General features: G+C 43.3%; 1 protein-coding gene across 1 annotated transcript in view; it reads left to right on the top strand.

Annotated features, from left to right (window-relative positions):
* The window catches only part of DCAF8 (DDB1 and CUL4 associated factor 8), a 40,782-nt gene extending 27,298 nt beyond the window's left edge, over nucleotides 1-13,484 (top strand). The window contains 13 exon segments of the mRNA XM_036015049.1: nucleotides 3,494-3,548; nucleotides 3,551-3,568; nucleotides 4,022-4,079; nucleotides 4,616-4,723; nucleotides 6,063-6,096; nucleotides 6,098-6,138; nucleotides 6,141-6,190; nucleotides 10,025-10,054; nucleotides 10,056-10,145; nucleotides 10,583-10,621; nucleotides 10,623-10,700; nucleotides 11,513-11,596; nucleotides 11,599-13,484. Of these exon segments, the coding sequence (XP_035870942.1) occupies nucleotides 3,494-3,548; nucleotides 3,551-3,568; nucleotides 4,022-4,079; nucleotides 4,616-4,723; nucleotides 6,063-6,096; nucleotides 6,098-6,138; nucleotides 6,141-6,190; nucleotides 10,025-10,054; nucleotides 10,056-10,145; nucleotides 10,583-10,621; nucleotides 10,623-10,700; nucleotides 11,513-11,596; nucleotides 11,599-11,628 (715 nt within the window). The 3' untranslated portion in view covers nucleotides 11,629-13,484.
* Nucleotides 13,485-13,555: the final 71 nt, after the last annotated feature.

Raw genomic sequence — 13,555 nt, 5'->3', positions numbered from 1 at the left:
TTCCTTTGCCAGATTGGGGAAGTTTTCCTTCATTATGTTTTCAAATAAGTTTTCAATTTCTTGTGTTGTTCTTCTCCTTCTGGCACCCCTATAATTTGGATATTGGAGTGTTTCAGGTTGTCCCAGAGGTTTGTAAGTCTCTCTTTGCTTTTTTTGAATTCTTGTTTCTTGATTCTGTTCCGGTTGGATGTTTATTTTTCCCTTTTGTTCCAAATCGTTGCTTTGCATCCTGGTTTCCTTCCTGAATATTTTGCTTTATTTCACTTTGGGTATCTTTCATTTGTTTTTTTCATTTTTCAACCAAGCTGTATCAATTCTGTGAGCATTTGATTACCAGGGCTTTAAATTCTCCATCAGATAGGTTGGCTATCTCCTCATTGCTTAGGTCTTTTTCTGAAGTTTTGATCTGTTCTTTCATTTGGTCCATATTTTTTTGTCTTGGTGCATCCGTCTGGTTGTTCTGGTTGACTTTTTCTTTAATTCCTTGGTTGTCAGAGTTCCGTGCAGTTTGATTTTCTGGCGCTTCTGGTTGTTTATTGATTTTAGATTGGTTGTTATCCTTATTTTGGTTGTGTAAGGAAGTGAAGGGTTTCTACCTATGTCTCCATCTTGGCCAGAACCTGAATATTCTCTTTATGCAGGATATTAAGCAATGGATTGTGGAGAATACAGACATATATTGATTCATTTATTTATCTAGCATTTACTGAGCATCTGCTATGTGCTAGGTGCACACCTAGCTAAAAGAGGCTCTGGAGAAGTATATGTAAGGATTGCAAATATTAAGTAACATACCCAGTATTACTTACCTAGTAAGTGGCAGAGTTAGTACCTGAACTCAGATCAGACACTTTAAGTATAGTAGAAACCATTTCACTATTCTGATCTTCCTTACAGAGGGAGTATGAAAGACAAATGGGAAACTAGTATTTTAGGTAGAGCATACAGTATGTTCAGAAGTGAAATAACAAGATGTGATATGTTCAAAGAAGCATAGTTTTTATTCGTTGTTTTGCTTTTTGCATAACGTGTGGGATCTTTGAGAAGTGGTAGTAGGCAGCCATACCAAGGAGTTTAGACTTTTTAGTAGAAAGTATAAAATTGCTAAAGAGACTTAAGCAGGAAACTTATATAAAATTTTGCATTTTGGACATAATTCTAGTGACACTATAAGTAAGGAAATTGGTTTAAAAGGATATTATATATCATCTGAGTGAAAATTAATTCAGGGTGGAAAAAGCAGATATAGTCAAGAAATATACCCAGGGAGGGAGTCTGACAGGAAAGAAGTTATTAGCTCTACAGGAAAGAAAGGGCCTGATTTCTTGGTTGGCCACCTACATTTAGGATAATGCCATTAACAGAGATTCAAGAGAAAGGGTGAGTTGAGAATGAGTTTAATTTTAGAAGAAAGAGAATGAGTTTACTTTTAGGCATCTCATTATACTACTCAACTGGCACATACATAGAAATCTGGAGCTCAGAATAAGTTTGAGCTGGGGACACAGACTTATGAGACATATGCCCGCATATAGGTGGTAGTTAAAGCATTGATAATGGAATTTGGTCACTAATAAAAAGTGTTGATTAAATTCTCTCTTCCACCTCCCTTTGAGTCTCTGGCCTCTTTGAGAATATAAGGAAACCTATGATTCCTTCTCCCCAGAAAATGCACATTAGCACAGTTTCTGTATGTTCACATACTACTTAGATGCTAACTTAAAATTTTTTTATATAGACTCAAGAGAACTTAGGACCAGACTTCTACAGAGAAAATCCCATGAACACCATTAAGGAGTAGCTGGATAGATATCAAGGAAAGAGTTTCAAGGGAAGGAATAATGAACCATGTCAGAACAATAGAGAAAGGCCTGAAAGTGTCTTGTTGGCATTGACAGTTAGGTTACTGATGACTTTAGTGAGGGAAGTTCAGGGGTGAGTTTGAAGGCCAAAGTTAGATGGGAATGGATTGCGAAGTGAGTAGGAAGTGAAAATATTAAATGTAGATTACTCTTTTCATAATTTGCAAGGAAAAGGACAGAAATAGCAGTAATGGGAAAGGACAGTCAGTAGAAGGAGGATTTTTAGAAAATGAGTAGACAGTGATGAGGAAGAGGTAGAAGATGGGCTAATGAATCAAAGTCTTTGAAAGGATGAGATAAAAGCAGCTGTGGAGGCTCTGAGATTGGAGGAGAATGACGGGTGAGGACAGAGATTGGGTCCACGCCTTCATTGTATTTCTAGCACCTAGCATAATACTTGGTACATAATTTATATCATAAAAATTTGAATAAATTTAAAGTTTGGATTAGAGAGATGAGGGAAGGTGAAGATTGTTTGATGCTTGGTGGGAATGAAGGAAGGAGAAAGTCTTGAGATACAGGTGGTGGTTTGTAATAGTTCTGTAGTATAAGAGGGAGAATTGAGCCTGCTGGGGTAGTTCAGTGGATTGAGCTCAGGCTGCAAACCAAAGTGTCGCAGGTTTGATTCCCAGTCAGGCCACATACCTAGGTTGCAGGCCATGGCCCCAGCAACCTCACATTGATGTTTCTCTCTCTCTCTCTTCTCCATCCTCCCTTCCCTCTCTAAAAATAAACAAATTAAAAAAGAGAGAGAGAAATGTTTCTTTAAAACAGAAAAAGGGAGAATTGGCCACATATTTCAAGAAGGATATTGAAAGATACACTGTCCTTTTTTTTTTTTTTTTTTTTTTGGATTTTATTTAGTTTTAGAGAAGGGAAGGGAGGAGAAAGAGAGGAGAGAAACACCAATGTGTGGTTACTTCTCATTGCACCCCCTTACTGGGGACCTGGCCTGCAGCTCAGACATGTGCCCTGACTGGGAGTTGACCAGTGACCCTTTGGTTTCACAGGCCCACTCAATCCACTGAGCCACACCAGCCAGGACTGAAGATCTACTGACTTATATAAGGTATGGTCTCTGCCTGTGAGTACAAACCAGTTGGGGAGGTAGCATACACACAAAAAGCATTATGATAATATTATTTCTATTGAAATCAACAGTAAGTGATATAAAAAACCTGAGAATAGAGATAGGGTCACTTCAAACTGATACAGCTGAGGATTACCACTTGAAATGGCTGAATAAGAGAGTTAGGGTTTGGCCCAGGCTGGTGTGGCTCAGTGGATTGAGTGGGCCTGTGAACCAAAGGATTGCTGGTTCGAATCCTAGGCAGGGCACTTGCCTGGGTTTGTGGGCCAGGTCCCCAGTAGGGGACATGTGAGAGCAACCACACATTGATCTTTCTCTCTCTCCTTTTTCTCCCTCCCTTCCTTCTGTCTAAAAATAAATAAATAAAATTTAAAAAAAGAGTGGAAGAGGGGAAGACCTTCAAGCTTGGTTAGGTAGTGTCCTTCATCTGTCCTGACACCCCATTTGACTTACTGTTCCTGCACTATATCGAGTTGCATTTAATTGAAGGGATCAGTTTGTAAGTTTCTGACATTTTCATTGCTTCTCTGCCACCCACAGGGATTTATGACCAGAGAAAAATTGATGAGAATGAGAACAATGGAGTACTCAAGAATTCTGGTTTCCTCATCACCTGGTAAGATTCATGGACAAGCAATAGCTCTAGGCTTCTCTGACTTTACCCCAAGGCTACCCCCAAACTTGCTGGTATGGTGAGAGAAACTTGAACTTTTGAGTCAGGACACCTGAATTTGAATCCTGGCTCCACCACTTATGAGCTTTATGATATTGGGCAGTCATTTTCACCTCTCTTGGCCACAATTTGCTTATTGGGCTAAATAGAGATAAATGCCTTATAACATGATGGTTAAGGCCTATGATATAATGTATATGTAAAATGGCTGGCACATAAAAAACAGCCAGTAGAAGGCCCCAGAGAGGACATGTTTCATTGGTTGTGATCCTCTCTCTCTCTCTCAATCTCTGGGAGAAAGTATAGGGGAGTTTGAAGGAAAATCTGTTTCCTGAGGATGGTATAACAAATGGGGGGTGGGGTGGGGCATCAGTCAGTATCTGCTCCTTATTGCAGGTGAACAGTGAGTCCAAAGCAAACATCACCTGTCTTGTGTACAGCCACGACGGCACAGGTACGTGAGCAGGGCACAGGTACGTGAGCAGGGCCCAGCTCCTTGGCTGGCATGCCCCCTCTGTCTAGGGAGCTGCTGAACAGTGAGGCCTGTGCCCTGCAGTGCTCACCACTGTGCTATAGCTCCAAGTGGAGCAGCTGGGGAGTAGTTGCTGATGGTGAGCACGCAGTGGGAAGATACGGCAGATGACCCCTGGAGATGCCAGGTACCACTTGCAGAATGCTACAGATGATATTTGGCAGGGCCTGTCCTGAAGTCCAGACTACATGCCTGAGCTGGTTCTTAAGTCTCTGACTCATTCCTAAGTTAATGGGTGTGATCTTCTTGAGCATTCTGCTACCCCTGGGTTGGCAGCGTGTTCCTAGTCTACTTGAGGCACCTGACTTCCCTGCTGTTCCAGCTAAGTAAGATGGGTGTTATATACCTGGGTAATTAGGAGGGGGCACTACTGGCAAGAAGCCTCACCCCAACCCCCAGCTCCTAATCTCAGCTTTTTTCAGCCTTTGCCTTCACTGCTGTGTGCTTGTTCTTGGCAGAGCTCCTGGCCAGTTACAATGATGAAGACATTTATCTCTTCAACTCTGCTCACAGTGATGGGGCCCAGTATGTTAAGAGATACAAGGGCCACAGAAATAATGCCACAGGTGAGACTGTCTTTCTAGGTTTTTGTTCCCAAGTCTGTTAGCTTGGAGCACTACAGCATCTCGTTGAGGGTGTGCAGATAGGAACTACCTAGTGGGATAGTAGACTGCCTGCCAGGCGAGGCAGTGGGAGGGGATCCCTAATTGGGCTGTAGTTGTGGTGGGCCTACTGTGCCAGAGGAGAGAGAGCTTGGGGGCATCTCTCATCACTGCAGTGATACTATTTAGTTTGAGCAAAAGGAGACTGGACTATTTTTCTTAACGATTTCAGGTCATTTAGGATTGAAGGGCTTGTTAGGGAGTACAGGAAAGCCTCCTTAGTCAGTAGTACTGAATTGCCTACAAGAAGGTGAACTTGTACCTCTAAGGAGGAGGGGGAGCAGGGGAAGGGATTCTTTTGAATGAGGGAGAGGAGGAGGAATAGTGTAGTACCTTGTATGGCCTTTTTTGTTCTGTCTGTTCTCTGTTGCATAGTGGAGTCACCTGAATTCTTGTAAAAATACTGGTGCCTAGCTCCCATCCCCAGGCATTCTGATTTAATTGGTATGGGTTGTGACCTGATTGGGATGTTAAAAGCATCCTACAGATTCTAATGTACCAAAAACATGGGGAATCACTGCTCTTTGTAGGTGTTATCACTCCTAACAGATATGTGTTATAATTTTGACTTGGAGAGAGCAGTTATTTTCCCTTTTTTCTCTTGAGCTGAGAAGAGAGGGGAAAAAAACTGTACTTGGATCTTAGTCAATGGACAGAGAAAAGAAGGAGCGCCAGTCTCATGTGGTAAAGAACTAGACATCGTAGTAGGGACTCCTTGCTTCTCTCACTAATTTCAGAGAATACTGCTCTGTTGTGCAAGAGTCTTGGTAACAAGCACTGTTCAGATGCTTCTATAGGCTATGGTGATATGTCAGCTAATGACCCACGAAGTGTTGGCAAGGTACCAGTCAAGTACACATCCCAAGGATAATCCTAGGGCACATAGGACAAGTGCTGTCAGGAGTAGACAGAGCTGGGGCGATTTCAGTTTGGGACAGTAAGGTCTTAGTGAGGCTCGTGGTTGCCTGATAAGGTACAGAAAGTTAGGCTATTACTGAGGGACTGCCAACTCCTCAACCCTTAGAGCTCTTTGAGAGAACAGAAATAGTCACAGGGACTGGTATGATTTTTGTTATGACTATTAATACATACATATTCCCTTCATTGTTTTTGTGAAAATGAAAGGAATCCTTTGGCTCTTAACTGTTTTAGAGTTTGTGAATAACTAAATTTCCTATGAGGTAAATACATGTAGGCCTGATGCCAACTGTCATGTGGTTTATTCTCTCATTTATCATTTCAGTAAAAGGTGTTAACTTCTATGGCCCAAGAGTGAGTTGTAGTGAGCGGTAGTGACTGTGGGCACATCTTCCTCTGGGAGAATCATCCTGCCAGATCATTCAGTTCATGGAGGGGGACAAGGGAGGTGTGGTGAGTATGATATGCTGGGCTGGCTGGCTCCCTACTCTCTCCAGTCATTAAGGTAGGTTTTTGGCAGGGCCTCTGAATTCTCACTGCAATAACATAATACCATGTCTTAGAGGACTAGCAAGCTAAAAGGTAGTCTGGGAGTGCTGAGGTTCCATTGGGATATTTTCTTTTCTTTTCCCATCTTCTGCTGCTTAAGACGTTTACTGAAAAGAGAAATAGATCTTAGGGAAGAACCTCTGGCCTGAGTGAGATATCTCTAGGCATGGACCTTTTCTAAAAGAAGAGCATTAGAGTTGAAAGGACACCATCCTACATAATGCCAAAGATGTCTCCATGTCTCATCTTTTATGAGTAGCTAAGTAGTGATCTTAACTAGACTCTGGATCAGTGGATATAGTTGGAAGGAACGTTTTTCAGATAATTGGGAAAATCCGGAAAAGTTCTGTGTATTAGATAATGTAGCATTCAGTTTATTTGATATGATACCATTTTATTTATGTAGAATACCCTTGTACTTAGGAGATACATATTAACTATTTAAGAGTGAAGTGTCATGTTTACATTCAAATGGGAACAAGCCCATGCCATAATGTGTATAAATAAATAGGGAGAGAGCAAATATGGCAAACAAAATTTTTTTTCTTAAGAATGATTGAGCAGCTTGCTGTACAAACCATGATCACATCACAGTTTTCCTGTCCTTTGAATTCTCCAGACAACCTCCATAGAGATAGGGCACAAAGGAAGCATGAGGATTCTGAGTTGGGGAGTGAAGCATGGTGAGCTCTTAAGATGTACCTAGCTAACCATATGTATATATTTTTTTAAGATTTATACTCAGCAAAGGAGTTGCATAATTTCTTTCTTTTTTATTTTTATTTTTTGAGAAAGTTTATTTTCCATCAACCTTACTTCCATTCTATTAAGAGTTTGTGGAAAAACAGCTTAAGACCACTCAGTGATTGTTCTACCCATTCAGTGAGGGCTGCAGATCTTGTAAGGTGTTTGGACTACAGAAGATGTGAGACAGTTGGGGAGACTACATTTTACTGATTATGCAAGATAGTCTGATTAAGAGCATCTAACGAATATCTGAGACAGCTTACTCTTTCTTCATTTTCATCCTTTTAAGCGTGTGGGGACTGTAAAGAGCCCAGCCATCTCTTGATAAGGTTTAATCCAGAGAGTGGTGTTAGAATTTAGAATAGTTTCTTGCAACTGGGACCTCATTCCTTCTGTGGTTTCTTCCTGTTGTAAGGCTATTTGAGATTTTCTTCTGGTTCCTTGGAATTTTGGGACCTGGAACCAGGTATAAATCCAAGGCTTCTATAGCCCTGGTGTAAGTGGAGAGGAATCTAGACACTTTGAAGGTTGTCTCACTAAGGCCTCCTTCATTTTTCTACTCTTAAGTCCTTGTCTATCATCTGCAATGAAACAAACCCAGATAATGGTGTGTAATGAGAATTCTATAATAGGCATGTAGTCAAAAGGAAGCCAAAAGGTGCTAGTGAATCCTTTCTCGACCATAAACTATTGTGTTTGCATTCCTGTTCCAGAAAGATGCAGAAACTATGCTTGCCCAGTCTCCAAAATCACTATACAGACCAGTTTGCTTTCAGCTCAGCCAATATTAGGGTTTGAGGATTAATCCTGGTCCTCAGGTGGAGAGGGCAATTGCTTGATTTGGTGGGCCCTAGGCCTGACTGTTTAGTGGTCATAAGAGTGAAGGGACTAGACCAAGAGGTATAGAGACTGCACCCTAAAGTGAGTTTCCTGGTTTCTTATTGCCTCTATAAGCTGAATGATCCATGTGGTCCTCACTTGGCTCCCTTTGTTTTTTGTTTTGTTTTTTTGTCCTAACCTCCCAGTAGTTAGCACCAGCCTCAGTGCAGATTGATAGCGGTCCTGTATCATAAAGTAGAACATTAGGACCTGAAGGATCTTAAAAATTGTCATCCACATTTGCCTAGGTCTCTTGATTTCATTTTTGGTTCAAAATGTAGTCCTTTCTTTGTTCCCATTCAGGGTCAAGGGTGGGAGATTGATGTCAAAGGACAATCCTGTTTCCAAAAGGCATTTTGCTGCTTCATCCCATTCCTACACCCTCCAGCCAAGTCATCTAAGGACCAGAGCTCTTTTCTTCTGCTCAGGCATTATTGACAGGAAAAGTCTTGGCATTTGGACAGGTCTGTTGAAGTGACCAGTTACCCGGCCCAGAAGCTCTCTGTCCGCCTCACTCGGCAGGCTCCAGCCTAGGTACCATATGTAAATTACTCCCTTGTTCCTTTTGCCATTGGCTTTGTCCTCATTAAGTTCCAAGGAATTTCTCCACTGTGCTTTTTTAAAATTTACTCACTTGTTCAGAGTTAGGGTCAGAATAGAGGGCTAGGGGTCAGAATAGAGGGCTAGGGACTTACCAGGAGGTCAATGACTGAATTCAGGTTTGTATGTATAAGTTGTCACCCATCTATTGGTAACATTCCTGGGCAGTAGAGCTTTTATTTAGTGCCTCCTCGTGTTCTAGATGCTAGAACCTCTTACACACTGCCTGAAGGAGCCCAAATATGAACTTGCTAGTGAGCTGATAATATGTGGAGAAAAGGAGAACAGAAATGGAATTTCTACTTTACTATCTTTTCTGAGCATTTTATTTATAAAATAGAAGAAAAAGAAGATTTGAAATCTGTAGGTCAACTTTATTTTCCATGCTGGCCACAACGTCCCCTCGGCTGCTCTGCAAGGTCAGGTGAGGCAGAGAAGGTTGATCCAGAGAGAACTGAGAGGGGCTTTTTGCCAGCAGTTTTCTTCTTGGATTGTAGGGCAGCTACAAGGCTGGGTGGGGCAAGATGAGGCGTGGCTAGGACCACATCTTTTTCATTCTGGGTGTCTTTCCTATCTATTCTTCATCTGACTAAAAGGCTAAAGATGTTTTAGCAGCTAGATCTGGACCAGTACTTCGGTGGGGATGGTAGCTGCCCTGCCCTGCCCTGCCCAGCCCTGCCCTGTTAGGAAAGCTGAAGTTTCCAAGTCTGACAACAGGGCATGGGGGCCTTTGGACCAGAGGAAGCTGCCTAAGGCCTGCCCGCCCTAGTTCATCTCTTCTTAGTAAATACACCCAAAGGGTTGCTGAGATTGAGGCTGTGGGTGCCCCAAGAAACTGCCCTGATAATACTCTGCCACCCTATAGCTAAGCCTACTATGGTTTCAGGGCAGGTATCAGGATGCTGTTCCCTAAGATGCACAGGGTTCCCAAGCAGACATGAATGAATGTGCCTCCACTACCCTACAACTCCCCACCTCAGCCTCTTCCCAGCCTGTGCCTTCCTCCAGTTCAAGTAAACAGTGCCAAGTGAATGTAATTGTCCTCTGATCCTTCTTCTGGAGCTCAGCAGCAGCTGCTGCTTTTCTGCATTTTTAAAAAATATATTTGCCACTTGGTGACAGCAACCTGAGATGGGTTTTTCCAGCTTTGGGCAAGTTGGAGCTATGGAATCTGTAGTGAATGAAGTCATCTGAACCTCGTTACCTTTTCTGAAGCCAGCAGTAAGCTTGGCCAGTCACTTGCCCACCACTAGGGCTATGTGTGGGGATGAGGCCCACCCCACCTATACATAGGAAATGAGAAATGGGGCCTGGTCTTATACCCAGCCTGCGTCCAGGGTTTCTTCCATCTCCACGGCTCTTTGGCTTAGCCTCATAATGAGTGAGCCCTGCCTTTGTAGTAGCTGCCTCAGCCTGATTGAGGATAGTTGTTTGGCTCAAAGGTGAGTAGGTGGCTTTTAAACACCCTATTCCCACATACCCCTGAGCCTGCTTCCCTTTCCTCTTGACCAGGTAAACTGTCTTGAGCCCCACCCTCATCTGCCCCGTGCTGGCAACCAGTGGCCTAGACCATGATGTCAAGATCTGGGCACCCACAGCTGAAGCTTCCACAGAACTTATAGGGTTAAAGGACGTAAGTAGCTTGACTGCACATGTTCTTTCTTCTTGCTACTTATCTGCGTACTCTTAGGAGCTTTCTTCGTCATAGGAAGGAATAACTTGCTGCCCATTGTGTCAAAGGTACTGCTCTAAACACACTTCCCTCCCACACACATTCCTGTTCCTGCCCATCTAGGAACAGTCCCATTCCAGCAGAGAGCTTCGAAGTCCTTCTAGTTCATGCTAGATTGGGGATAGGGGACATTTTTAGGAAGAATCATTCTATTTAAAGAGTCCCACCTTCTTAATGGATGGACCTGGGGCACTCTCTCCTAGTCTAACTTAGCTCCACTTCAGCTTAACAGTTCCTAAGGGAAGTCTTTATTGGGACAGAACACAGTCTTTTCTCATCAGGTCCAGGGTCCCTATTCATGACGTACCCCGCATGTCCCCAACCCTTCTTGGTTCCAGGTGATTAAGAAGAATAAGCGGGAGCGGGATGAAGATAGTTTTGCACCACACTGACCTGTTTGATAGCCACATGCTCTGGTTCCTCATGCATCACCTGAGACAGAGACGCCATCACCGGGTAAGCTGGAGTGGGAAGTGAGCTCCCAAGTTCCAGTGCACACTTCCTCACTGCATTAAAGAGGAATCAGGTGGTCTTGGTTGGGTTTCCTAGTCATTGTCCCCCGTTCCCATCAGAGCTCTGAGGTAGCCTCAGAAGAGCCAACAGCAGAGATGGGTGGTATCTGCTTTTTTTCTCCATCACCACACATGCACAGTGCTGTCTTCATAAAGGCAAAGTCATGAGTGGGGAAAGGAGTTGAAAAGGAGTAAGTCTTAGGGTAACCCTTCTGTTTTTCCTCTCATGCCAGAAGAGGCCTAGGGTAGGGATTTAGCAAACTATGGCATTTGGCTCGCTGCCTATTTTTGTAAATAAAGTTTTGTTGGAACACGGCCACACCCATTCATTTAGTTATTGTCTATGACTGCTTTCACACTACAACAGCAGAATTGCATAGTTAGGACACATGGCCCATGAGTCTAAAATACAGGGTCCGGCAGAAATAATGCCATTGAGTGTGGTTGGTAAGGTACATGAATATCTCTTATGAGATGGACTGCAGTTTGATCGTTTCACCTAAAATGTCATACGGTGTTCTTGAGTGTGATATTATGTTACAGAATTATATGATTATGATTTTGTAATAAAAGATTTGGTATAGATAACCAGCTTATAAAAAAGGTGCGTTATTTGTGCCAGACCCTGTATCTATTGTCTCTTCCTTTAAGAAAAATTCTGCTGACCCCCGGCCTAGATCATCTGAATTATATAGCTAAGACCAAACAGATTTGTCATTCCAGGACAGTTACTAACAAGCATTTCCCATTCTACAGCGCTGGCGAGATCCTGGGGTCGGGGCTACAGATGCAGACTCTGATGAGTTTCCCAGCTCCTCAGACACTTCGGACGAGGAGGAGGCCCGGACCGGGTGCAGTGCATGCCATCCTGAGGCCTCGTACCCAGGAGGGGCAGGCTGGGCTTGCCGACCTGATTCTGCCTGGGAGCCCTTTCTTGTCCTAGGCCTTTACATTCAGCAGAAATGCACTTTGGACTTTTTTGCTTTAGATAAAAGAAAGATATCCCAGGAGAAGGATAAAGCCAGAGAAGAGTGAACCTACAGAGAGTACCTAGGAGTGGGGTTGAGCCTGGAATTGGGTTCCATGGAAAGGTGCATAGGACTCCGTAGAAATGGCTCTCCCAAAGCCTGTTGATGGGGGAGAGGGAACCTGTTTTGTTAACTGGTTTGGGATAGGGAATGGCATTTCCTTTTCTTTAATCTTCCTTGTTTCTTGGGTGGGGGGTTGGGGATATAACTGGCTGTTCAGTACCAAGGAGCCAGAGTAGTGGTGGTAGTAGAAGTGCCACTCTCTCTTTGGTTTAGGTTTTCTACCCCCCCCCCTTTATTTTCAAAAAAATCTATGACAGTTACGTTATCCCCACCCCCCCACCCCACCCCAGGATCCTGTTTTTCTGGGAAGTCCTTAGAGCCCCTAACCATCCCGCACTTCACTTTCCTTTCCACCCATTCGTACTCCGTACTTATCACAGTGTCTTGCACTTGATTATGTATCCTTTACTGTCTTCTCTTCATCTCATCACCCCCTAAATAGGTCTGGTGAGGGAGGTTGGTGGGAGGTGGGAGGAGGGGCAGAAGTGGAGGAAGAATAGGAAGGGTGTTACCTCTTCTGTTACTTTAAAAAAAGGTTTGGTGGCAGCAATCTCCCTGTCCCTATCACTGTTAGAGGCCTAATTTTATACCTATAAATATATTAAAAAAGCAAGTCAAACTTGGATGTATATGTTAAAATTATTGTTAAAAAGTTTAAATACCTACATACATATTCTCTATGACTGCAATAAAGGGGCTTACGGGAGAGAGTGACACAGAGTAATGATATAGGGGTGGTACCAGGAGTCAGCCTACCCTCTATGTATATAGCCGTGGGAGATTAGGACTTGCTTACCCCTTGGTAAGAAAGAGGCTCATGAATGGAAGGATCCTCAATTTTCCCTTTCCCTGCCCTCTTGTCATAGTTTTGGGGTTGGAGGAACAAATTGCTATCAGCTCTTTGCCTCAGATCTCCTACCTCTTTTAAGTCTGGGGTGGGGGGTGGTTCACAGGATGGCTCTTCTCACTGAAGACTGGCCCATCCTTAAAACTTGACTGAACTTTGACTTCAGGAATGGTCCTGCCACTGCAGACTGTCTCTGCTAGTACCGCGCGTGACAGAAGACACACTTAGCTTTAGTTTAGTTTTGTTTTTTGAGTTGCCTTGATTCTTTATACCATCCAACCCCACAACAACTATCTTCCAAATGGAAGAATAAATATAGGAAAAGACCTCCTGGGTTTGACTTTATTCCTTATCCACATCTTGTGATTGAGGGACAAGTCATTATCTAAGGATTACCAATTAATGTGGATGGGTCCTTGGAGACCTGTCTTATCACTGGTCACTGAATATGGAAGTCCCAGTTGAATTCTTACTCTTAAGTGCTTTTGCTGCTATTTCTTTGCACCCCCAACCAGGAATCTGTATCCTGAGATAGTCATATTCTACTAAACAGGCTAGAAAGGAAGAGAAGAGTGAAAGGATGGAATTCCCAGACACTCCTCCCTCTTGCCCCCTTTCCCTAGCAGTTCATACCACATGTTAGCTTCTGCACTTCCTTCCTGAGTTAGGGAATGTGTGGTGACTGAGTGATCTGTGGTCCTGTTGCAAATGGGGTGGGTGATGGAGTGGGCTAAAAACCATGCACTCTGGAATCTGTTGTATATTTTCACTTAGTAAAGCTTTACCCCCACCCCTGACTGCTGCTCTGTGTGATATGTGGGCCATTCGTTTCTGTTGGGCTATTTTTGCTCCTTCCAGTGT

This window comes from Phyllostomus discolor, chromosome 14, assembly GCF_004126475.2.
Source record: "Phyllostomus discolor isolate MPI-MPIP mPhyDis1 chromosome 14, mPhyDis1.pri.v3, whole genome shotgun sequence".
Taxonomy (NCBI): domain Eukaryota; kingdom Metazoa; phylum Chordata; class Mammalia; order Chiroptera; family Phyllostomidae; genus Phyllostomus; species Phyllostomus discolor.
The sequence above is the reverse complement of the archived record's forward strand: the minus strand, read 5'-3'. Positions and strand labels throughout refer to the sequence as shown.